This window comes from Plecotus auritus (genome assembly GCF_963455305.1).
Source record: "Plecotus auritus genome assembly, chromosome: 1".
Lineage (NCBI taxonomy): Eukaryota > Metazoa > Chordata > Mammalia > Chiroptera > Vespertilionidae > Plecotus > Plecotus auritus.
This window is the reverse complement of record NC_137770.1, coordinates 64,217,464-64,245,058: the sequence shown is the minus strand read 5'-3', so window position 1 is coordinate 64,245,058 and position 27,595 is coordinate 64,217,464. Positions and strand designations below refer to the sequence as shown.

The window sequence follows — 27,595 nt, the reverse complement described above, 5'->3', positions numbered from 1 at the left end:
AACAAAATTCTAGCAAATTGGATCTAGCAGTACATCAGAAAGATCATACACTATGACCAAGTAGGATTTATCCCAGGGATGCAAGGATGGTGCAATATCTGCAAATCAATAAACGTGATACATCACATAAACAAATTGAGAGATAAAAATCACATAGTCATATCAATTGATGCAGAAAAAGCATTTGACAAAATCCAACACCCTTTCTTGATAAAAACTCTCAACAAGGTGGGAATAGAAGGATCAGACCACAACATAAAAAAAGCTATATATGATAAACCCACAGCTAACATCATACTCAATGGGCAAAAACTAAAACCATTTCCCCTAAGAACAGGAACAAGACAGAGATGCCCACTCTCACCACTCCTGTTCGACATAGTACTGGAATTATTAGCCATTGCAATTACACAAGAAGAAGAAATAAAAGGCATCCAAATTGGAAAAGAAGTAAAGCTGTCCTTATTTGCAGATGACATGATATTGTACATAAAAAAAAACAAAAGACTCCATCAAAAAACTAATAGACTTAATAAATGAATTTGGCAATGTAGCAGGATACAAAATTAACGCCAAGAAATCTATGGCATTTCTATACACCAATAGTGAACTTACAGAAAGAGAGATTAAAAAAGCAATCCCATTTACCATTGCACCAAAAAAATTAAGATACTTAGGAATAAACCTAACCAAGGAGGTAAAAGACCTATACGTGGAAAACGACAGAACACTGAAAAAAGAGACAGAGGAAGACGTAAACAGATGGAAGAACATACCATGTTCATGGATTGGTAGAATCAACATCATCAAAATGTCCATACTACCCAAAGCAATCTATAAATTCAATGCACTTCCCATTAAAATACCAACGACATATTTCACAGACCTAGAACGAACCTTCAAAAAATTCATCTGGAATAAAAAAAGACCCTGAATAGCTGCAGCAATCCTGAGAAAGCAGAACAAAGTAGGGGGGATCTCAATACCAGATATCAAGCTGTATTACAAAGCCACTGTTCTTAAAACAGCCTGGTACTGGCACAAGAACAGACACATAGATCAATGGAATAGAATAGAGAACCCAGAAATCGACCCAAACCACTATGCTCAATTAATATTTGACAAAGGATGCATGCGCAAACAATGGAGTCAAGACAGTCTCTTCAATAAATGGTGTTGGGAAAATTGGACAGATACATGCAAAAAAATGAAACTATACCACCAACTTACACCATACACAAAAATTAACTCAAAATGGATCAAGGACTTAAACATAAGACAGGAAACCATAAAAATACTAGAGGAATCCACAGGCAGAGAAATCTCAGACATATGCTGAAGCAATTTCTTCACCGATACTGCCCCTAGGGCAATGGAAGCTAAAGAGAAAATAAACAAATGGGACTACATCAAAATAAAAAGCTTTTGCACAGCAAAAGAAACCATCAACAAAACAACAAGAAAGCCCACTGTATGGGAGAACATATTTGCAAATGTTATCACTGATAAAGGTTTAATCTCCAACATCTACAGGCAACTTATACAACTTAATAAAAGGAAGATAAATGACCCAATAAAAAAATGGGCAACGGACCTAAATAGAATCTTTTCGAAAGAAGACAGAAGGAAGGCCAAGAGACACATGAAAACATGCTCAAAGTCACTAATTATCCGAGAGATGCAAATGAAAACAACAATGCGGTACCATCTCACACCTGTCAGAATGGCAATCATCAACAAATCAACAAACGACAAGTGCTGGTGAGCATGTGGAGAAAAAGGAACCCTCGTGCACTGATGGTGGGAATGCAGACTGGTGCAGCCACTGTGGAGAACAGTATGGAGTTTCCTCAAAGAACTAAAAATGGAGCTCCCATTTGACCCAGTGATCCCACTTGTAGGAATATATCTCAAGAAACTAGAAGCACCAATCAGAAAAGATATATGTACCCCTATGTTAATAGTAGCACAATTCACCATAGCTAAGATTTGGAAACAGCCTAAATGCCCATCAGCAGATGAGTGGATTAGAAAACTATGGTACATCCACACAAGGGAATACTACGCTGCTATAAAAAAGAAGGAATTCTTACCATTTGCAGCAGCATGGATGGACCTGGAGAGCACTATGTTAAGTGAAATAAGCCAGGCAATGAAAGAAAAATACCACATGATCTCACTCATTTATGGAAAATAAAGAACATTATAACCTGATGAATAAATAGATAGATACAGAGTCAGTAAAGCACTGAACAGACTGTCAAATTACAGTGGGAAGGCTGGGGAGTGTTGGGGAGGGAGGAAAATAGATCAACCAAAGGACTTGTATGCATGCATAAATGGACACAAGACACTGGGGGGGGGGGGGTGAAGGCATGCAACAGGGGGTAGGGGAGGCTGGGGGAAGGTCAATGAGGGAAAAAAGGAGATATATGTACTAATATATGTAATACTTTAAACAATAAAAAAAGAAGAAAAAGTAAATAAAAATAAATAAATAAAGTATAGAGCAATCAACCTGAATAAAACCAAAGACCAGCTAAACGGAAGTCATATAACCAAGGGTTTACAGAAGACACCACATCGAGACTGGTAGGAAGGGCAGAGATGTGAAAAGGGATGGACCTGCTCACATGGGCAATGGTTGAGATCCTGGAGAGATACCTCAGCTATAAAGGTTTCCCCTAAGAGTTTAGGGTTTCAATTCCACACCAGGCTCCCCAGCTCAGAGCATGAGACCCAGAAAGAGATGCCCATCTGACTGGAAAAATCAGCATGGATCCTGCCTGTCAGGGAGAAACAGGAGTCTGATAGAGACACAAGTGGCCACTTAAAGGGCCAAAGCACAAAATCTCCTTCACAGCCACTCACCCTGTGCTCCAGTGGGTGGAGGACAGAGCAGACTAGAGTCACATGAGGAGAGACTGGGGTTTGTGGCTCTAGGGAGAGAGCTGAAGGGATAGCCACCAGGATCCCTGTGCTGAGTTCGCCTCCCACACCACAGACACCATCTTTTTGGGTAGAACACTCCCCTCTTTATGGAATCAACCTGGGGGAATGTAACAGCCTTACCCTCTGGACTCCCTTTTATCCCAAACCGCAGAGCTCACACTCTGCTGAGGAGTCAGCTGCTTGGATAAGGGTGTGGAATTCTGGGCAGACTTAGGGGGTAACAGTGACTGACTTGTGTGGCTCTGGGGCAGGGGCCACACTCCCCTTTCCCCAACCTCATAAGACATCCAATAGCCCCACCCTCCTGACTCCCTGTACCCCCACCCTGCTGAATTCAGTGTCCCACAGAATCTGGGACAGACTGAGTTGTGTGGCCCTAGGACAGCAGCCATTTTTTTCTTGCATGCCCAACTGATGCAGAGCCCTCCCTTCAACACCAACAAATTTTGGTCTATTTGGGCCTGATAAGCTCTGCTGGCTTCACCCTGACAACTCCCTGAGACCCCACCCTAACACAAAGGTCTGCAGGCACCTGGTGGGTGGCAGCTAGATTTGGTATATCTTGGGGTTTTGCTGAGTGGCCTCAGACCTACCATTAGCACCAAGATTGAACCTGTGTCACCCACCCCTAACCTGGTGACTCACTGAGTACCTTCCTAATGCAACTCGAGCACCACCTCAGACTCTTTCAGTGACTGAGTGTAACAGGCAGCTGGCAGACAAAGGCAGGCATAGGCAGGTCTCAGGGTGCCTTGGGTCTTTTGCAGACTGCCCTTGGGCTCAGTGCTGGTGAAGGCCAACAATAGGCAAACAGCTTGGACCTTCTCATGCACACCCAAGCCCAGCAGAGGCAGCCACAAACTCTGGATCACATTGTATCTCCAAACAGGTTGCCCAGGGCCAGTCACAGGCAGCATCTGATATTGACCTGCGCCAGAGTCCTTATCAAGAGGCCCCAGCACCAATTCACCCAGTGGCCAGCTTCAGACTACATCAGAGCAGGATCCAATTACCTTCACAAGGGAAATCTCGGGAGGCACCAGACTCTGCTGAGGCAAATTCCACTTAGTGTGGTCAGTACCTACACAGTAGCTCATACGCTGTAGTCAAGGTCAATCCTCACAGTCAGCCAGCCTGAGGGTCAAACCCATGCACAAATGGACCAATAACAATCCAGACTCAATCACAATGGGAGGGCTCACGTAACCCACATAAAGGACATTCTTGGAGCACCCAGCTCAGGTGATCAAGAAAACTGCACCATTGAATCCCACGGGACACTTAATACATAAGGCCACACTACCAAGACTGGGAGATATAGTAGATCTATCTAATACATAGAAACAAACACAAAGAAGCAGCCAAAATAGGGAGACAAAGAAACATGCCCCAAATGAAAGAACAGGGTGAAATCTCCAGAAAAAGAGGTAAGTGAAGTAGAGGCAAGCACTTTAATAGATATAGAGTTTAAAAAAAATGGTACTACCAGTGTATGCTCAAGGAACTTAGTGAGAAAAAGGATATAATAACCACAAAAAAGAACCAGTTAGAAATAAAGAATGCAATATCTGAAATGAAGAATATACTAGAAGGAATAAACAGTAGATTGGATAAAGCAGAGGAGTGAATCAGCAATTTGGAAGACAAGGTAGCAGAAAAGACCCAATTAGAGTGCTTTTTACTGTACACTTAAAAATTTTTTTAGTAAAAAATTAAAGAAATGGGGTTCAATAAAGAATAGGACAAAATAGTGGAAAATGGTTTAATCCTATATAATGAAGGCCTAATATGCTAAGTGTCCAGTCATCCAGTGACTGGTCAACTGTTCAACCAATCAAAATGTAATATGCTAAGACTGCTCAATCATTTGCTATGACATGCACTGACCACCAGGGAGCAGATGCTCCGACCAGTAGGTTAGCTTGCTGCTGGGATCCGGCCGATCAGGACTGAGCGAGATGGATGGATACACCCTGGAGCCTTCCCGTGGTCCCTCCCCAGCTGGTCAACCTCCCGCGTCCCTCCCCAGCCAGCCAGCCCCAATCGGCCCCGATCGGGACTGGGCAAGATGGAGCTGGACATATCCTGGAACCCTCCCCCAGTCCCTCCCCGGCCTGATTGTGCACCGGTGGGGTCCCTTGGCCTGGCCTGCACCCTCTAGTAATCCAGGACCCCTCGGGGCATGTTGGAGAGCCAGTTTCAGCCCAATCCTGCAGGCCACTCCCCTTGGGAGGGCGCCAGACATAGGGCTCACAGCTGGAGAGCAGTGCTGCAGCAGAGCAAGCCTTTCCCAATTGGGACTGATTGAGTATGAGCCTGCAGCAGGCTCAGTGGGGCCAGGATGAGCGGGAGCGGCTGGTAGGAGCTGCAGGTGACATTGGACTGTGGGTTTCAGCCCAATCCCTGCAGGCCACCCAGAGGAGCCCTTCCTGTGCACAAATTTGTGCACCAGGCCTCTAGTAGTAAATAAGCTCCCTATTAATTCACTGACTTCTAGAAAGCACAAAATGTACTTCTAAAAGTTTATAACTCAAAGTGCTGGTCCTGTGATAATGTCTTTGCAAAAACAATTGATAGGAAAATACTTTAATATACACTGTCTTGGATACTGTAGAATAAAATTATCTATAAATATAAAAGCCTAAGTGACTGGCTGACCAGTAGCTATGACACACAATAACCACCAGGGGGCAGATGCTCAATGCACAGGCATGGAAACATGGAACAGACTGATGAATCTCAGAGGGAAGGGGAAAGGGGGAGGACAGGAAGAGATTAACCAAAGATCTTATATGCATACTAGAAGCCCATGCACCGGTGGGGTCCCTTGGCCTGGCCTACAGGGATCGAGCTAAAACTGGCTCTCCATCATCCCCCAAGGGGTCCTGGATTGTGAGAGGGCACAGGCCGGCCGAGGGACCCTACTGGTATAGGAATCCATGCACCAGGCCTCTAGTATATTATATCCAAACTAGAGGCCCGGTGCATGAATTTGTGCATGAGTGGGGTCCCTCTGGGTGGCCTGCAGCGATCAGGCTGAAACCCACAGGCCAACGCCACCTGCAGCTCCTACCTGCCACTCCTGCTCATCCCAGCCCCACTCTGCCTGCCTCAGACTCGCACCCAATCAGTCCCGATCAGGAGAGGCTCACGCTGCCACAGCAGCACTCACCAGCTATGAGCCCTGCATCTGGCGCCCTCCAAAGGGGAGTGGCCTACAGGATCAGGCTGAAACCGACTCTCCGACATCCCCTGAGGGGTACCAGATTGCGAGAGGGTGCAGGCCAGGCTGAGGGACCCCACCGGTGCACGATCGGGCTGGAGAGGGACCGTGGGAGGGCTCAATAGCGTGTCCAGCCCATCTCACTCAGTCCTGATCAGCCAGACCCCAGTAGCAAGCTAACCTACTGGTCAGAGCATCTGCCCCCTGGTGGTCAGTGCACATCATAGCGACTGATCAACTGGTCAACTGCTGCCCACTGGTGGTCAGTGCACGTCATAGTGACTGGTCAGCCAGTTGACTGTCTGCCCCCTGGTGGTCAGTGCACGTCATAGCAAGCAGTTGAGCAGCCTTAACATATCATTAGCATATTACACTTTGGTTAGTTGTTTGGTTGTTCTGCTGTTTGGTCTATTTGCATATTACCCTTTTATTATATAGGATATATGAGAAGACCCATATATAAGACACTCAATTAGTTGTGTTTATCTCAGAATCATAGAGACTTATTTTATCACAGATTGTTTTGTCCATGTAATAAATTTTGAACAAAATTTATTGGGGAGGAAAATGATTAACTCACTAATAAGGAGTAAAATACACACTAACCTTAGATATCCCTGAATACTCCCACCTCCCCACTCCCTAAAAGAAATTGTGACTCAAAAAGATAATAGCCAAACTGTTATTCAAATATAAAGTCAATAGATAGTTTTGAACAGATATTTCTTAATCCTTCTTGAAACTGGAGATAACTGTAAAAAACATGGGAAAGAGACTAGTTGGTGGTGAGTACCAAATCTTCTAACTGAAGGACTAAGTCTAAAAGAAATAGAGAGATTAGCATGGCACAACAAAATATACAGGGTTGGGCAAAAGTAGGTTTATTCCCATAAGTACACAAAACATAGTTTATTCTTGAATTATTTTTTTAATCCTCAACTGAAGACATGCTTTTATTTATTTATTTATTATGTGTCATCACCTTTTATCCCCTCTATGCCTTCTATCACCTTCACCCATCCCCCTCCACCCTCGCAATCACCACACTGTTGTCCATGTCCATGAGTTTTCTTTCTCTTTTTTTTTTTTTTCTTGTTGGTATTGATTTTTAGAGAGAGAGGAATGGAGGGAGGGAGAGAGAGAGAAAGAGGAAAACATCAATATGAGAGTGAAATATCAATCAATTGCTTCCCGCAGATGCCCCCACCAGGGATCCAACCTGCAACCTGGGTATGTGCCTTGACTGGGAATTGAACCCATGCCCTTTCAGTGTACAGGATGATGCTCCAACCAAGTGAGCTACTTCAGCCAGGGCTATTTTTTTACTATTATTTATTAATTATTGTATTATTTTCCATACAAACAACTGTAAACCTACTTTTGCCCCACTTTATATTATATTATATACTTTAACTATGTTGAAAAGACAACTAAAAATTTGGGAAAAGATTCTGATTTCCTCATTTAACATTTGAAGGTCAGAAGATATCATTTGAAGATTTAAATCAACTAACAGAAAGCCATATATATTTAAGATAAAGTAGTATATTAATAAAAATAAGAAGAAAATAAGAGGGAAAAAATACAATAATTTCATCACTATTCATAGTAAGATATTGATACATATTGCCATAAGAAAATAGAATTAAGAGCATTATATAAACTCTTGGAAGTAGATAGTAGAAAAATTATGTAATATTTTCCTAAATATTACAAGAACTGTATACAGACACAAAGGATAACCTAAAATATAACAGAACTAAGAGATAACATAATGTAGGTGGCCCATCACTTATTAAAAAAAAGTTGGAGCCAAAACCGGTTTGGCTCAGTGGATAGAGCGTCGGCCTGCGGACTGAGGGGTCCCGGGTTCGATTCCGGTCAAGGGCATGTACCTTGGTGCGAGCACATCCCCAGTGGGAGGTGTGCAGGAGGCAGCTGATCGATGTTTCTCTCTCATCGATGTTTCTAGCTCTCTGTCCCTCTCCCTTCCTCTCTGTAAAATATCAATAAAATATATTTAAAAAAAAAAAAAAAAGTTGGAGAGTCAATAGTGTGTGTATGCAATTGTGTGCCATTATATGTACACTGAGATTTTTGTGGTTGGAGTGCATGTAAATTTGCCATCTCTGCTTGCTTAATTTTACTACTTGGCTGCCATTTCTTATCAATCTTATGGATATGTGCTATTTGTCTTACTATTTTGTGTCTATAATTCACTGTAAAGCCTTTTGAAATGAGGCATAGTATAGGTCAAATGAACAAGCAAATAAAAAGAGAATAAATAAAATAACAAGTTTGAAACTTTGGAATGCAAAGCAAAATCTAAGCCTATGCTGCACACAGAGACACACCTAAAATAAAGTCATTCAGGAACATTGAGAATAAAAAGTGGGCAAATGCAAATGAAAAGAAACCAGAAGTCATGATCTTAATAGCAAATAAGGTTGAATTCAGGCCAAGAAGAATTAAATAGGTCAAAAAAGAGCTCTTTTAACATTAAATTATGTAATTCATAACAAAAATGTAACCACTATAAACATTAATGCACTCCAAAATAGCAAAATGAAACAAAAATTTCAGGTTATATGGGAGTAGGAGAGAGATTATCAGAACACTTTAATTAACCTATTTAATCCAAAGAAATAACATAGATAAAAGATAAATAATGAAACATAAAACCTAAATAATATAATTAATAAGATAGTACTAAATGACATTTAGCTAATTTTATACTTTGAAAACAGAATATACATATGCTTTCTTTTTAAGGACCCTGGAACAATGATCATAATAAGCCACAAAGAAAACTCCAAAAAATTCCAAAAAGTAGAAATAATGCAAATATATTCTTTTATTAAAAGTACAATCAAGTCAGAGGGGGAAAGCCCCTACCACTTGAACATTTTAAAACTCTTTCTTTAAAATTCCTGGTTCAATATAGATATTCAAACAGACATGATAAAGACACTTTCATAAACTACATACCCAAATCCATGTGATAAAACTAAAGCGGTGTTCAGGGGGAAATTAATAACCATAAATATTTGTATTTTTAAAAAGGAAGAATAAAAGCAAAATGTTAAACATCTGATTAAAAAGTTGGAGGAAAAATAAAAGAAAGCTAAGGAGTGAAGAAATAAGGCATTAATAAAGATAAAAGCAGAACTTATTGATTTAAAGACGAAAAAATATATGTAAATAATAAATTCAAAAGCTGTATTTTATGTGGGAAAAAGGGGCAACTTTCTAACATAATCAAGAAGGGAAAAAAATTAAGAAAAAAAATAGCCACAGATAAAGAGAAAATTAATAGAATCATAAGACATCTTTTTGTTCAAGTCTTTGCAAATAAATCTGGAAATCCTATTGAATTAGGGAATATTGTAGGAAAGTATAATTTTCCAAACCATTTCAGAAGAGTTAGAAATTCTAAGCAGATAAATACCATGGGAAAGAAAATATCATTATCAAAGGGCTACTGCCTGAACACCTCCAGGTCTACATGATTTTACAGGAGAATTTTATGAAAACTTTAAGGCACAGACCATTTGAATTATCCTATGGAATATTAAATAATGAAAAAAACATTCTTTCTAAAGCAAATATAACATTGGTAGCAAAGCAAACATTACCCCCAAAATGAACATTGAGGACTAACATGCCTTACAAATGCCAATGCATATATCTAAATAAAGCATTAGCAAACAGAATCTAGTAGCTTTCTAGATTCTGAAAAATAAAATTAACGTGACATTTATTCTCAGAAACAATGAATAGATGATAATCCAATAGAAAAGTGGGTAAAAAATTATGAACCAGAAGTTCACAGTAAAGGAAATACAATAGGCTATTAAAAGTATGAAAAGATGTTAACCTCATTCATAATAAGAGAAATTAAAATTTGAAACATTTTGATATACTGTGTCTCACATAGTTTGTCAATGATCAAAAACTCTGATACAACATAGTATTGGTGAGTGTGTTTGTGGGAGAGTAAACTGGTATAAATTCTAAAAAGGGTAATCTGGCAATATTTATCAAATTACAAATGCACATGCCTTTTGAGCTGGTAATTCATTTCTAAAAACAGAACTTGTTAGAATATAGGATCCATGTGAAATAGCATAGGTACACTCTGTTATTTTTGCTGCATTTTCTTTAATAACAAAATATTGAAAATATCCTGAATGTCCAATAGTGTCTCTTTACATAAATTACAGAACATCAATGTAACAAAATACTATCAGTCATCAAAAAGAATAAGAAGTACTTTTTTTTACTGATCAAGAAAAATCTCCAAAATGCACTGCTGAGAAAGTTGAAAGAACAGTGTATATATCTACCTTAAAAAAATGGAGAAATATATTTGCTTGCATATATATAAATATTAGAATAAGGAAGTGGTAACTTTGGGGTTGGGGAACCTGCATAAGAAGAAATTTTGAATCATATAAATATTTTAATGTTATGTATCTCATCTGGTCATAGCAGAAATTAGACCTTTAGGAATTCATCATTTTAAAAGCATGCACAATCTGAAATTAAAAGTAAAAAGGAAATCTTATCACCTCCACACCTTAGTTATGTCTGTCTTCTGACCCAGGTCATCATGTACTTCACCTGCCAAACAAAAATTGAGAATTAAAACTAAATGAAATTGAAACTAGATTTAGACATTTAATCTTCAGGAATACACTTATTAAAGTACCACTACTGGATGGCATTCTGGATTCAAAGGTAGACTTTTTAGGAGTATTTTCAAATTGTAACCTTAAACATGGCTATCTACAGAGATAGATACTCATGTTTGCCCAAGATAGAACTAACATGCGGTATGCATTTAAGCAAAATTTGCAATTATGTATTTCTGATATTTTATCATTCTGGCATTATATTATCTATGATGTTTGTGAGATGCAAATTTTACCTTCTACTTTATCCCCACTGTTGGGGAGTCCAAAATTATATCCAATACAGACCAATTCTTGTCAATGCTAGAGCTTGGTGAGTACATCTTTGTCTACCGTGGTTGAGGCCGGATACATCTGTGTATTATGAAGGTCAGACGAGCATGTAAACTTTAAACAATGGCAGTGCCTTCTTCAGGCAGAGCACATAGCCACCTACTATATGTGCCAGACACTTAAAAATAACTTCTTAGGATAAAGCCAATATCTGATCATTATAGATATATTGTAAAATACTGGACATTTACAGTAGAAAATAAAAAATGTTTAAAATTCCTACCACCCAGAGAAAACCAATATTTGCAGAGTTGTTTTGAGGTTGATTATACTAGTATGTGTGTGTGTGTATGTGTATATGTTTGCAGGTATACATATATTCATCATACTAGTCATAAATTTCTGTTTCCTGCTGTTTTTTAACCACTTAGAGTATAAGAATTTCTCCCGTCATTAAAAGTTCTTTGTGAATCTAATTTTGAAGGATTGTATGATAGCCCATGTAGCATCATTTACGTTAGCTTTATCCTTTCTGGAGGTCTTTAAGATTTTTCTAATTTTTGCTTGGCATTTGAAGGTTTAATACTATTTGCCAGGACTATAATTCTTGTAAAAATAATGAGTTATTTGCATCCATCCTGTGCCAGAAACTTACATTACTACTGATCTTTATAACAAACCTGCCAGGTGAAGATTTTCATTCCTGTTTTATGGATGAGTGAACTGAAGAACGGAGTTCAATGTAACATGACTAAACTAAAATTGCAAAGGCAGCAGAGTAGGTTTTTGAACTTAAGCCTCTCTCTTACCACTATATAACGCTGTGACCAAAAAAAAAAAAAAAAAAAAAAAAAAAGACACTTGATTAACAGTTATTTGTTGTGTTTTTGAGGCACAGGTCTAAATGTGGGAGGAGTCCTTGCGCTACTGAATAAACCTAACCAAGCACCTTGATTTAAATTTCAGACTCACCATGCTTATGTTTCAGTCCTTATCCCATATACAATAACTCTAATAAAGAATGAAAACAAAACTGCGTCTTTGTGTAAAACGGTCCCCCCAAAGAAAGCTCACCTTTAGGGTTGTGATCGGAGTGAAGGAAAATTAAAGAGGTCTAAGAAAAATAATAGTTCTGAGCCAGAAAATAGAGGATTTAGATAAATCAGAGTATAATGTCAAAAATTTGCAAGGCCTGGATCTATAAAAAAGACCAACATGTATGATAACAGGGAAAAGTTATTCTGAAACATAAATTATTATGGCATACAAATTAAGGGTCTAAAGAGGTTACTTAAATATTTCAGTTACTTTGCTGCATTTTATGAGGAAATTATAAGCTATCATGGGATTTGTAAGTTGGAGATTTGCAAAGATCTTGGGATATTTACTTTGTGAATATCAAAGGCCTTCTCTAAAAATATTCCTGTGACAAACAACTCTACAAACAAATCTGGGTCCATATGTCTGATAATTAATTTACTTAACATCATTTCCTAGAAGTGTTATTATTATTATATTATCAATAGGTGCCACGGCAAAATAATTCAAAAGTTCCCCCAAATCCAAAATACCTCCAATACTCTAAAATTTTCCCATTTAAACTAATCTTGGGGTTAAGACAGTATTTAGAAAGTCTTTAAAATAATGTCCATAAAGCTTTTTAAGCAAAGGTTCTATTTTATTTACTAGTAATTATGATAGGGATATATGAAATGCACAATATATCTGAGGCTTGTGGGAGTCCAGGTTGAAAACCATCTGGTCCACTGCCAGAGAAGTAGGGGGCATAGGAGAGGGGAGGAAACCATGGTGCCCCTGGGTTACAGGGGTGGGTTGAAAGAGGGAGGTTAAAAGGCAGGGGAGCATAAAAATCAACGTCTTGTGTTCTTAATTTTGTTCAAGGTCAAATCTTACTTTAAAATATTTGGGAGTATGTGAAGTTTCCCATCAGGAGACGATGGGAATTTCTTCCTGTGTTTCTTGGATTTCCTTTACTTCCTGAGATTTCTGTTTGGAGAACTGGACTCTCAGAATCCAGTGAAATAAGATCAGGAGTCCAGGGGAACCCAACGGAAACCTTCTGCATAGTGTCCACACTCTCAGCAGAAGGAATTGTCTGCTAATTGACCAAAGTCTGGGTGAGAAAGGTCACATATAAATAGAATGCTTGAAGTTCAAATACAGAGCAGGTATCCTGACAAAGCTTACAAACAGGAACTGCATAATGATGAACTAGCTTGTCTGGCCCCTCAAAGTAGCTCTCTACAATGTGAATTCTCAGGAATGAATAGTAAATTCTCACAAATATAGGCACTAAAATCAATTCCAGAGCTGATGGGAAGGATGTATAAAATACTACCAAGAACTTGTCCCCTCTGGGATATGGACCTATTAAGTACCACAAAGCAGAATCACAAAGTTGGAACACTGAATGGAACTTCGGACAGTATCACATCTAAGCCCCTTCTTTACCCATGAATGGTAAAAAATTCAGTTTCATCTAAATTATTCAACATTGCCTGGCTGGTATGGCTCAGTTGGTTGAGCATCAACCCATGCACCAGGAGGTCACTGGTTCGATTCCCCGTTAGGGCACATGCCCGGGTGGCAGGCTCAACCCCCAGTAGGGTATGTGTAGGAGGCAGCTAATCAATGTTTCTTTCTCATTGATGTTTCTCTCTCTCTCTCTCTCTCTCTCTCTCTCTCTCTCTCTCTCTCTGTCTGTCTCTCTCTCTCCTTTCCTTCCTCTCTAAAATCAATTAAAAAACATTTAAATTATTCAATTTAAAAACATTTAAGTTATTGGATGAATATCTATTGATCCAGCTAATATTTAGTGAGTGTTTATTATGTGGTAAGCACTATGTTAGATACCGGTGGCACCCATACTAACAAGAAAGCAGCGATGGTTTAGGGCAGTGGTCGGCAAACTGCGGCTCGCGAACCGCAGTTTGCCGCTCTGTTGACTAATGAGTTTGCCGACCACTGACCTAGACTCTCGATTCCAATAATTACAGGCTGTTGTTCCTTGTGATTAAGCCCCTATCCCAGTGGTCGGCAAACTCATTAGCTGCAGTTTGCCGACCACTGGTTTAGGGTTTCTTAATAAACAATATATAGGCTTGCTCATTTTTTACAGGACCATTAATAATATCATTTTTAAAAAGGAACTGTTTCCCTTACCATAGATTCTCCCATTAATGGAACATTTTTTAAAAGTCATGATGTTCTGAGTGAGGGTGCCCGTTTTGTCAGAGAAAACATATTCAATCTGGCCCAGTTCCTCGTTGAGTGTGGTTGTTCGAGCTGCCGCAGGCGTTGCTTTTCCAGAGTAATACATCTTCTGGTCCCAGTTTATAAAGTAACTGTGTCCCAGACGAATTATTTCCACACTTTCATCCATTAACATAGGGGGGAAAAAGAGTTGCTGCATCAATTTCAGAACATACAAAGCTTTGCCAAAGTAAGAAGTCTGCCAAAGTCCTTGGAGTTTAGAAGAAATTGTGGATGCTCTCTCTATCCCTAGTCCCTTGTGACCTTCAGAAGCATCTCAGCAGAGCCTGTTTCTTAAACCTTCCTAAGTGGTTTCCTTACAGCTCCAGGAGACAATATGCTGGCTTTGCATAAAGCCTTAGGGAACAGTTCATGGTTCTCTATTTACATTAAACAGGCCCAGTGGAGATTTCTTGCGTTACATATTAGTTGACATTTCTCCTATATCTTAGGAGAAATTATTATTAAAGATGTTTGTCAGATGTCTGATCTGAAGTAGTATGTTATTGAGGACTTTCTCTCCAATACTTTTTGATGTGGCTTCACTTTGCCAAAAGATGTGGAAAGAATCTCTGTGAAGCATGGAGAAAGCCATAATAGATACTGAGTGGAAACAGGGGGTGTTGTCATAATACTCTGCCTATTTACCAGGACAAGAGCATTGTCTTACAATCTAGTGGTGATTTATGACTTTCCAACTGTGGAAATGAAATTTCTGTAGCCCAAGGTATGAACTTTCTCAACCTTTATCATACATAAGGCCATATCAATTTCCAAAAAGGTTATGATAATGTAAGTTTCTACCATTAGATTATTGAAAGTTATATTTTACTAGGTGCCAATCAAATGCATCTAATTGCTCTTTACTGCATTTCTTTTCAGTAAACACTTAAACATTTGTTTCAGATTTTATTGGCCAGTTGTTTTCTTCTTGGAATTATCTAATTGTGTTATCTGCCTATTTTATTTTCCTATTGAGATGTTAGTGTATTTAATTATTTGTTAAGAAACATGTATTTTTATATATAGACATTATGCAAATATGCTACCCAATTTATCATTTGTCTTTTAATTCTGTTTCCACTGTTCTTAACATATAGAAGTTTTCTCTTTTTAATTGACCCAATTTATCCATATTTTATAATTTCTGTTTATAATTTCAGTTTGGGGAGTTTTAGTTAGGCCCTCCCAGTGCCAAGATTATACATACAGATAACCACATTATTCTATTTCTCTATTAACTTAATTATTTGTCACAATCAGAATTTTTTGAAGTATGATGTACACATTAAGAGATCATTTCAATTTTTACCAACAAGAAGGTTTTCATCACCATTTGTTTAACACTGAGCCCTTCCCCTATTATGCTGGACTGCTTCCATGTCAGATATAAATTACTTTCCTTACTAGAACCTATATTAGGAATTTCAATTGTGTTCCTTAGTGTGTCACTTTAATGCATTTCTTGTTTTCATTATTGTAGCTTTATAAAATTTGGCAATACCTGGGAAGAGATAAGAGAACATTTATTCTCTTCTTTTTCAAAGATTCTTAGCTATAATCACTCATTTATTCCATGATGATGGGATCATCATACTCATCTAAATAAACTTTAGAATCAATGTATCAGCGTTCTCATAAAACTTACATAGGTTTTTATTAACTCTGTGTTGGATTCTGAATTATTTTAAATAACTGATATTTTATAATGCCTAAAACAACTTCAATAAGTATAAATATTTCCAGGAATTCAATTTTGAAAAGCACCTTTATTGTTAAAAAAATTTTAGCCTGGCTGGTATGGCTCAGCCATTGAGCATCAATCTGTAAACCTAGAGGTCAGTTTGATTCCTGGTCAGGGCACATGCCCGGGTTGTGGACTCGATCCCCTAGAGGAGGCATGCAGAAGGCAGCCAATCGACGATTCTCTCTCATCATTGATGTCTGTATATCTCTCTCCCTCTCCCTTCCTCTCTAGAATTGATAAAAATATTTATTTTTTAAATTTAGTTTAGTCTAATTTTTTTTCACATAGGTTAACACCATAGCTTGATAACTTTGTTCCTGGACATTATATATTTTTACTGATAATTTTTAAAATTGTTATTGGCTTAATGAAAACTTTTTAATATTAAAAGTATTTGGATTTTCTAGAATTGTAATCACATTGTCTAAGCTCTTCCTTTCTAATAGGTTTATTTCAGTTTTAGTTTCATGTCTCACTTTGTTTAGTGATATTTCAGTTGAATGTCTTAGTACATTAACAAAGACATCCAGAACAGAACAATATAGTAATGGTCATAGCAAGAACCTATAGCTCATTTCTGATCTTAATGGGAATTAAGCCTTGGTTTTCCCAGCTGCAAAGTGAGAAAGTTTACAGCAGCCTGTTACACTACCTCTGGACATTCGTCTCCTTGAAGACAAAAGAGGACACCCAGGGCATTAAATTCTATGCTTCTAGCTCTGTCACTGCCTGACATATCTACATTTTCCTTCCCCAAAGTGGTATGATATTAGTTCATTTTCTAACTATTTAAATGGTAACACTTTTTTTTCACCCAAACTAAAAATCACATTATGACTCTGTAGAATCATATAATATAAAAATAAATGTCATACTCTGCATGTATTTACTCATATATTTTCCTGTGATGGCTTACTATTCTGTATCCACCACCAGCACCACTACACCACCACCCCCTCCTCACCACCCCACACACACTTCCTTATAAGTTCCTTGAAAGCTGTTCTAATTCAGCTTTGTTTTCCTTATTCCATCACTCAGAAAGCATTAGTGCACATGGGCCAGGCACAGTGCCTTACCTGTCATAGGCAGTCAGGCAGGATTACATGAATGAATCCTGATTAATCACTCATTTCATTAATAAGGATATTAACAGAAGTTAAGTGACTAACCCCAGGTCACATAAATAATTAACCACAGAGCCAAGACTAGAATTCAGGCATTTGGTAAGGCCAGTGCAGACCTGGCCTTAAGAATGCCATAAGAACAACATTATGCAAGTAACCGCACAGATCAGTTGGAGCTTTCATTTATTTAAAAGTAAAGTAGCTCCCTGAAAGCTTAAGGCAAAAAAAGTGAATGGAACAGAATTTGATCCTTCTGTGTTGCAGTACAAGCCAATGGAAATACTTTAAATTAACTTGAATTCTTAGACCAAATAGTCTGTTGAGAGAAAGCGCATCATTTTTGTTGGGAAAACAGGATTTAAGAGAGTCAGAGTGAAACATTCAGCCTTTTGTTTTATGATGGAGAAAGCAGACAAATATTCAAAGTTAGCATGATCAAGCCGCTTAGTGTCCTCTGCCTTCATGCTCAAAGAACAGGCTAATGATTCCCCCTATTCAGTGGCTAAACAAGCAACATAGAAAGGAGTTCCTATTGCTTTGAAAAAACACTCAGAAGCTAATTCCTTTGGAATACAACGGTTGCTTTTTTTGAGTTGGTATATATAAGAAACCATAGCTGGGTATGTTTAACACTACAGATAAACAAACTGACAGCATAGAAATATCTTACCACAGTCAACCTCCTTTGCTCACGTGGAATTGTTAACCATTCAAAGTAAATTCTGCACTATTATTCTCAAGTGACATATGGCACTAATTTATCCTTGGTAGCTATTCAAACGCCTAAGGGAAGCTTCTGGTGAAGTTTTTTATCCCTCCAAACAGAAATATCTGGGAGTTCTCTTTTTCTAGATCTCAGTCTGTAAGACTGAGCAACCTGAAATTCCTCAGAATGCTCCTCCCACCCCAAGTTCAGATCAGAATCACTGTTCCTATTTAGTGAAAGCAAAGCTTACATTTATCCTCATCAATACTGTGCCTTACCAACAGACAGAGGATTCCAGCCTCTTTTTTATTCTTGATTTCTTCACTGATGATTAAATCATACACAGCTTGGGCATAGAGGAGAAAACACTGTGCCAAGTGTCAGAAGACTTGGATTTGGATCTTGGTTCTAACCAATACCATGATCCTGAGTGAATAATCTAATTTTTGGAAAATGTTCAGCAATAACTACTTCCTAAGAGTGTTAGGAGACATAAATGTAGGTGAAAACACTTTATATAAAATATAAAATGTGGGGAGGAGAAACCAAGTTGGCAGCATAGGTAAACACCTAAACTGCTGTCTCGCACAACAATTTCAAAACTACAACTAAAAGACAACACGGACATCATCCAGAACCACAGGAAGGCTGGCTGAGTGGAAATTCTACAACTAGAAGGAAAGAGAAAAGCACACTGAGACTCAGAGGAGCTGCAGGAGGCAGAGGTACTGAGACGCTTGTGCAGAGAGGACTAGCAACTGAGTGCGCGGCTGGTTTTCTCAAGCGGGGAGGGAGACAAAAGCTCCCGACTGCACTGAACTCCAGTTCCGGGTGAGACTCTGGGGACCCAGACTCATTTGGGGAGAAACTGGACTGTCAGGAAAGAGAAAAGCACACTGAGACTCAGAGGAACTGCGGAAGGCAGAGGTACCGAGGCGCGCGTGCAGAGAGGGCGGGCAACTGAGTATGTGGCTGGCTTTCTCAACCGGGAGGGAGACAAAAGCTCCCGACTGCACTGAACTCCAGTTCTGGGCGAGACTCTGGGGACACAGACTCATTCGGGGAGAAACTGGACTGTCTGGCAGCGGGAAGAACTCGAGGGCGGCTTTCTCTCAGAGGTGCTGGCAGCAATTACCACGGGACACTGAGACACAGGGGCCTATTAGGGCAGAGCTGACAGGAAACCAATGCTGTCTGCTCCACCCTGAGACTCCGCCCCATCCAAGCTGAGCACAGAAGCTTTTGCAAGTCTTGTCTCATAAGGGTGTCTCAAGCACAGAAGTTCTCCCAGAGTAGACACAGCTGATCCTCACAGCAAATTAGCCTGGAGGTCAATTCCTCCCAGTGATACAAACAACAATCAAGGCTTAATGACAACAAGACTGTGCACACAGCTCACAAAGGGGTGCACCAAGAGTGTTCACCTCAATGTCATTATAATTTTAGATATTTTACAACAGCATATTGTACAATTATCCCAAACAAACTTACAAACTAATTCTTGGAATGTTTGGCAGCAATTTAAAAAAAAAAAAGGACATGAAAGGATATAATTCCTTTCAGAAGGAATTAGGGAGCTGGGAAGGCACTTGAGCATTCTATATTGGCCCCTTTTGCCTTTTGTGCCAAGAGGGACCCTCTTCTCACAATCCAATTGCCCTCAGCTGTTGCCTGAGCTTTCTGTTCATGCTGAGCTTGAAGCCTCGTGGTGGCTGGTACCATGGATCTGTCTCTCGCCCAATTGTGTGAGCTGGGCCCTCCCTGGAGAAGAAACCTGAGTTCCCCGAGATATGTGATCAGTGCTGGGGCCCCGCCAGCAGGCCAGGGGATCCCAAGGCAGGTGCTGGGCATGGAGGCCATGGGGGCATAGGCTACCAAGGAGACAGAACTGAACCTCACATCACCCTGCTTGGCCCCGGAGGATGACTGGTTAGCCAGAGACAGGTAAGATTCCTCAGGGAAGGAACAACCTAAGACAGGCACAGTCGCAGAGGGGCCATCAGGAGAGAACTTGGGGATCAACAGAGGTGGGGCACAGACCCTCACCCACCCAACCTTGCAGGGGCCTGAACCCTCACCCCGTCTGAGGGAGGTCTCCTGCCCCCATGGCTGCCTTGCTTCCCACGCCCAGCTCAGATTGGGACACAGGTGACAGACAGAGACTTGGCCGACAGCAGCTGCCCAATATCTAAATCCAGCCTAGCACCAGGAATGCTCAGGGCCTACTCAAGAATGCAAATAATCCTTTCCACTAATATTTACAGGGTAAACTAAGATTGTTGGTAGAGTATTAAATTTGACAGTAAAATAATAATCAAGTTTTCAGATTAATTTAAATAGGCTAATTGAAATAAGTGAATATTCAAGAAAATTTAATTGTACTGGACAAAAAGCTGTTCCTAATGTGGTAACTAAAATTTCTATTGGTAGTTCATCTCATGGTAAAATTCCTGAACATGCAATGAAACTAAAGCAGTCATATTTTTGTGCAAAAAATTAAAATTTAAAGTTATCAAGACTGCATTATAAAATTTACAAAAGCCTCCATTAATCAAAAAAGGGGGGATAGTAGGGTAATATCATGTAAGGAAAAATATCCTATAAGTAAATTACATCTAGAAAACTTTTACTTTACAAAATTAATTTTCATTTGTAATGCTAACAGCAAGACACCCATGAAAAACACACATGGTGTCTAAATAAGACAAACGAAAATCGTTTGGGCAAAATTAAAAGGATCCTAAATCAATTATATAGAAAAGATTCCTTTATTAACTTTTGGTCGAGAATATGTTTGTATATTTTCAGAAAACAACTCCAAGACCATGTGGATTCCTGCAACAGACAAGAATTGACAGGTCTGCTCCAACCACGAAGACAAGAAGAGAAACAGTCCAGAGATGGAAGACACTGACAACGCCTTGCCACGCTAGCAGTCAGCAGCTGTGTGACGCAGCAGGTTGCCTAGGACCAAACCAGAGAGGGTTGGACCTGCATTGCCACCATGTGCCCACCATCCAGATATTATTGCTGACATGTATACTTAAGGAACTGTTGGACATTGAAATTGGGACTCAAACATTTTTTGTTATTATACGTTTATTTCTAGTCTGCAGAGGCAAGATTTTTTAAAGGAAAGAAAGGGGGAAAAAATAGATACAGAGGCAAAGAAGCATTGAACAGACTGTCAAACTACAGCGGGAAGGCAGAGGAGGTTGGGGGCGGGGGGCTGTAAGAGATCAACTGAAGGACTTGTACGCATGCATATAAGCATAACTAATGGATAAAAGACACTGGGGGAGGGGGGGCAGGTAAAGGCATGTACTGGGGGGAAGGGGAGGCCGGAGGGAGGTCAATGGGGAGAAAAAAAGGAGACATATGTACTACTATTTGTAATACTTCAAACAATTAAAAAATAAATAAATAATAATAATTAAAAAAAAAAAGAGTGTTCACCTCAGGTAACTGGGGAGGCTGAGCCACTGGGACCTTTAGGACACCTAGCACACAAAGCCACTCTATCAACACAGGGAAGCAACCAAAATGCGGAGACAAAGAAACAGGTCACAAATGAAAGAAATGGAGGAAAGCAAATGACTGAATATAAATATAGAGTTCAAAACCATGGTTATAGGGTTTTTCAATAATTTTCTAGAAAAGGCTGATAAATTTAGCAAGACCTTCGAGGATATGAAAAAGGACCAACTAGAAATTAAGCATACACTGACTGAAATAAAAAAAATAATATACAGAGATCTAACAGCAGACTAGAGGATTGCAAGAATCAAGTCAAAGATTTGAAATACAAAGAAGCAAAAAAACACTCAACCAGAAAAGCAAAAAGAAAAAAGAATCCAAAAATATGAAGATAGTGTAAGGAGCCTCTGGGACAACCTCAAGCGTACCAACATCAGAATTATGGGGGTGCCAGAAAAAGAGAGAGAGCAAGATACTGAAAACCTATTTGAAGAAATAATGACCGAAAACTTACCCCACCTGGTGAAAGAAATAGACTTACAAGTCCAGGAAGCTCAGAGAACCCCAAACAAAAGGAATCCAAAGAGGACCACACCAAGACACATTATAATTAAAATGCCAAGGGCAAAAGACAAAGAGAGAATCTTAAAAGCAGCAAGAGAAAAACAGTTAGTTACCTACAAGGGAGTACCCATACGACTGTCAGCTGATTTCTCAACAGAAACTATGCAGGCCAGATGGGAGTGGCAAGAAATATTCAAAGTGATGAATAACAAGAACCTACAACCAAGATTACTCTACCCAGCAAAGCTATCATTCAGAATTGAAGGGCAGATAAAGAGCTTCACAGATAAGAAAAAGCTAAAGGAGTTCATCACCACCAAATTAGTATTATATGAAATGCTGAAAGGTATTCTTTAAGAAGAAGAAGAAGAAGAAGAAGGTAAAGATAAAAATTATGAACAACAAATACATACCTACCAACAAGTCAATTTAAAATTCAAGTGAATAAAAAATCTGAAGAACAGAATAGACTGGTGAATATAATAGAATCAGGGACATAGAAAGGGAGTGGACTGACAATTCTCAGGGGGAAAGGGGTGTGGGGGGTGCAGGAAGAGACTAGACAAAAATCGTACACCTATGGATGAGGACAGTGGAGAGGGGGGGAGGTAAGGGCAGAGGGTGGGGTGGGAACCGAGTGCAGGGGAGCTATGGGGGAAAAAAGAGGAACAATTGTAATAATCTAAACAATATAGATTTATTAAATTAAAAAAGTAAATAAATAAATAATTAAAAAATAAAATATAAATAAAATATAAAATGCTATCTAAAGGTAAAGTGGTATATTTTGGAGCAGAAAGACAGAAATCTATTATTTTAAACCCCTAATTTTACTTAGTAGCACATATTTGATAGGCAAACTGAGGCACAGAGAGGTCAAGTGCTTTTTCCAAGGTCACACAGCTATTGGTGGCAGTGACAAGACCAGAACCTGTGTTTGGATTATTCCAAACAGATTTTCTTTCTACCACTACAGAGGGCACATCAGAAGGAAAAGGAATGCTAACCTGGGAATCTATCCTTGTGTCTAACACACACACACACACACACACACACACACACACACACACACTCACACACACCAATCTTTCAAATCATTAAATGAAAAATGCCAATGCACTTCAAAGAAAGAATGTATATAGAATATACTTCTTTCTTCATGAGGTCATATGAAACTGCACACTTACTGGTGGTAAGCCACTATGAGCATTTATTATTCACTTAGGACATAAAAGGAAAGCTATAAAAGCTGACCATAGCTGTTCTGGCAAAGAGCAGAATTTACTACAGACTTTATAATTGGATACAAGCTTGAGTGGTCCTCAGAATCAAAGATGAGCCAGCAGGACACAATTTACATAGAGCCCACTCTGACCACAGTTCCAGAAGGCTCAAAGCAATTTGTGGTGTTATGGCCACATGCCACTACTTCAAGTCAATTTCCCACAACTTGACATTTCAGTTCCCTGACCGCTATCCAAAACAAGGGCGGATTTTGTGCATTAAACGTCCCTTGCTTCATCATAGCTAGAATTTTGGAAAGAGAGAAAAAGAAGCTCATAAAAATTAGTGGAGATTTAGATCTGGTGATTTTGTGTATTGTTAAAATACTGATGATGAGGAAAGTCAAACAACCAACTCTCCTCTTGGCTCCAGCCTCTCTAGGACTGTCTGGCTCAGTCTTGGTAGAATTAGGATCACGAAAGTCTCAGGTACAGACTCTAGGGCCAACTTATCAAACACACACACACTCACATACACATATATATCTATACCTATCTATATATGAGTATATATGTGTGTGGGGGTGTGTGTCTATCAAGAGAGGCCATTTTAGCTCTAGAAATGACAGATCAAGTTGTAGTGGAAGTTATGAATCATGCTTCTATTTAACAATGGTTAAGCACCACCAACTATACTTCAACTCCCTCATGTACTCACTTATAGTTACAAACAGTAATAGGGAAAATGAATATTCATTAAGCTCTTATAATGTTTCAGGCATCATTCTAAGAGCATTACATGTTTGTTTACTCCTCAGACAATCCTATTATTTCTCTCTATTTTTAAAATGAGAAAACTGAAGCACTAAAAGTCGAGTCAACTTGCCCAATTTACAGAGCTACTAAGTGTAGAATAGAATCTGAATCCAGGAGGTATCTGGAGTCAGACTAGTGGCAGGGAGGCACCATCACCATACATCTCCCCAAACAGTCTTTTATTCCTTACCCAACATCAACCCAATTCTAATCGATCAGGTTGCATGGGATTATATTATAGTCCATATATTCCAAAGAAAAAGATTCGTGAGAAAACGAATTGAATGAAGAAAATAAAATGCATATATTGTAATTTGAAAATGTAAAAGTTAAACAGATTAACCAGCTTAGTTGCTTCATTTGTAACAGATGTGGCAAATCATAAACAGAGCAAGACATCTATCTCACTGTTGTAATTTTAAAACAAACAAAAGTGATTACGCAAACAAAGGCTTTTGGTGAAATGGTTTCCCTAAAGTATAACCTCCCATCTTACCTCACATATAATGAAATGGGTACAACTGTATTGAGAATAATAATATAGGACCAGAATGTTAAGAATCCTGAGAACACAAAGTTCTTCTCTCCTTCATTCCAGAAAAGGAAACTTCTGAATTGGTCCCCAACTTGGTTCTCCCAGATTGAATTTCCTATGGCAAGAATAATTCCCAAGCATACGAGAAACCCAAATATCTGAAATGAGAATAGAAGTCTGGTTAACGTTGACTTGAACTCAGAACTGCTCATATCAATGCAATCTAATTACACATCTAATGCCAAGAAATTGTCATTTGAAAAGCAGGTTATACAAAGCTCTTATTACTTATCACTAATCATGGGAGTAAAATTTAACATTATTACATAGGGAACTCAGCTAAATATTTTACATATATTTCTTCAATTCTCCCATTGACTCTGAGATGGGAACAATCATTTCCACACTTTACTGGTCAAAAACTAAAACAAAAAAATACAGTGAAAGCACAGAAAAATTATATAACTTGTCCACAGTCACAAAGCTAATAACTTTAATTCTTTGATTCATAATGAGCACATATATTTAAGTGGCTTAAGTAAAGAAGCTCATACATCTTGATGTGCCCTGGTCAACCCCAGTTTATATCTACTAGGAATAGGGTTCCTTCCTTCCCCCTTCAAAAGTATCATGTTTAAATAAGTTATATAATCGCCCGAGCACAAAAGCAAAAGGAAAAAAAATTCAATGATAACTGTCCCAGACTGAGCAAATCTTTTGGCCACAGTTCTAGCTACACAATACTTACCTAAGGTCAACAAGAAAGATAAGGATTAATTAAAAGATTTCATGACATATATACTTTCCTTTTGAAATAAGAAAAAAAGGTAGGATGCAACCTAAAAATTAGCTGACTCTTACATTGTGATTAGTATCAGTATTAGCAAAGCAGACATTTTGGAGGTATAGCAAACAGAAATACAGCAAATTAAGTTCCTTGTGAGCCCATAATTCCAGCTTTAAATAGGAAGAACACAAAGTTGGTGAACAAGGTAACATCTGAGCTGAACTTGGTGTCTAGGTGACTTTGCCCTGCTAAGTGTCACACTGTGACAGGAGCAGAGACCAGCCACTGTGGAGGGAGGAGTGGGGCTAAAGAATAGGAACGCATTTCCCTCCCATTTCCTTTCTCCTCCATGAAAGAATATTCAGATGTTCTAGAAATTCTTTCTTCTTTTTTCTCTCATGAACAAGATAACCACATTAAGACAAAGTTTGGGGAAAGGCAATTTATAGTACATTAGAAAACCATGTATTAGAGAAAAGTAGAATTGTGAATCCCTGAAATCCTACCAGTGTGGTACCTGTATCATACAGTATCCTCTTTCTTTCAATGGCTAATACTACAAATTAATTTAACTGAATTACTGTAAGAGCATTAAAATTGGTGAGAGTTAGCATTAAATGCCTGAATTTAAGGACGGACTCGGCTTCTCATACCCCAATGGATCATCCAATTGTCTAGTACAAAAAGCTGGAACAGTCCTTGATTCACAAACCAGTAATTTTACTCTGTGGTGGATAGATATACAATCCCCATACAAATTCTAGGTGTGAGCTCAGGGTCATTTAAGTTGGAAATTCTAGGAGGGACACAGACTCCTTCTGGGCAGGTCCCCTTGACCCAGGGATTCAGCCCCAAGAGGAGAGGAGAAAAGTCCAGGTCTGAGGATAATACTGAAAGTAAAACAGAGCCTGGACAATATTTTGTGCCAAATTAAAGTCTGTTTCCTTCTTTCCTTATTCAGAATCTCACCATTACATATCAGTTAAGCAAATAATTACTTGTGAGTCTGTGATGGGGCAGATGGGGGAACATGGTTCAAAGTTACTGTCCTCATATTTCAAGGTCAATGTCCTGAAACTTAACCCTTCGTAAGGAGGCAAAGCAATATTACATGAAAAATCAGATAACAATCAGATCCACAGCCTAAGGTAGCATGAGACTAACTAAAAAAAGGATAGGATACAAGAAATAACTGGCATTTTTTAGTAAGTGGGTGGTAGAGGAAATCATTTCAAAAAATTCAGAGGAGAAATAATATTCAGAGGAAAGAGATAACCATGAGCTAGGAGGTTTAGAAGCCTTTATGAAGCAGAACTGTGACTTACGCCTCAGAGAATTCGTAAGTAGAATCAGCTACATGATTTTCAGGGCCCAGTGCAAAATGAAAACGTGTGACACCTCCCCTTGTTCAAAATTTATTTTTTTGTTGTTATTTTATTTTATTTTTTAATTTCTTTATTGATTAAATTATTACATATGTGTCCTTATCCCACCATCCTCCCCACTCATGCCCTCAACCCCCTGTTGCCTGTGTCCATTGGTTAGGCCTATATGCATGCATACAAGTCCTTTGGTTGATCTCTGCCCCTTACCCCCACCCTCCCCTACCTTTATTAATAATTTCTTTTAAAAAAAAAAAAAAAACACCTACATAGTGACAGCAGATCAATAACAAACATGAGGCCTTTCAGAGTGGGGACTCCGTGCAACTGAACAGGTCACACACTCATGAAGCTGGCCCTGTCCATAAGCTAAGTAGAGAGGATGTGAGCAAAAGTAAGGCAATAGAAAGACCAAACTACCTTAAAAATTATGTTTTGTTTCTCAATGGATATGGAGAACTTGCAACACCATGAAGCTCCATAAATACTAATCTACCTCTCATAAGAAACTCTACCAATGGTTAAGAAATCATAATCTAGAAAATAGAGGGCTATATAACTGAGCCCAAAATACAGAATCCTCAATACACACTACACAAGCAGAATGTAGACTTCTGAAAGAATTTCCAGCAAAATATAAGCAATATATTAATATAACAATGACTAGTGATATTGCCTACTTTTGTTATAGTAACTTACCCATAATACTAGAGTATTCATCAATCTATCAATGCTTGTCCTTTTAAACTTTGTCTTACCACTGTTCTGCATTAGTTTAGTGTCAGGACCTGCAAAAAAAAATGTTTTTAATAATAA

General features: G+C 38.8%; 1 protein-coding gene across 1 annotated transcript in view; it reads right to left on the bottom strand.

Moving 5' to 3' along the window:
• The window catches only part of ATP8B4 (ATPase phospholipid transporting 8B4 (putative)), a 187,395-nt gene that overhangs the window by 18,295 nt on the left and 141,505 nt on the right, over nt 1-27,595 (bottom strand). The window contains exons 11-14 of the mRNA XM_080682656.1: nt 27,479-27,567; nt 24,572-24,768; nt 14,326-14,534; nt 10,755-10,798 (exon numbers count right to left, since the gene is read on the bottom strand). Coding sequence (XP_080538782.1) covers nt 10,755-10,798; nt 14,326-14,534; nt 24,572-24,768; nt 27,479-27,567 — 539 coding nt within the window. The remainder of the gene's footprint in view (nt 1-10,754; nt 10,799-14,325; nt 14,535-24,571; nt 24,769-27,478; nt 27,568-27,595) is intronic.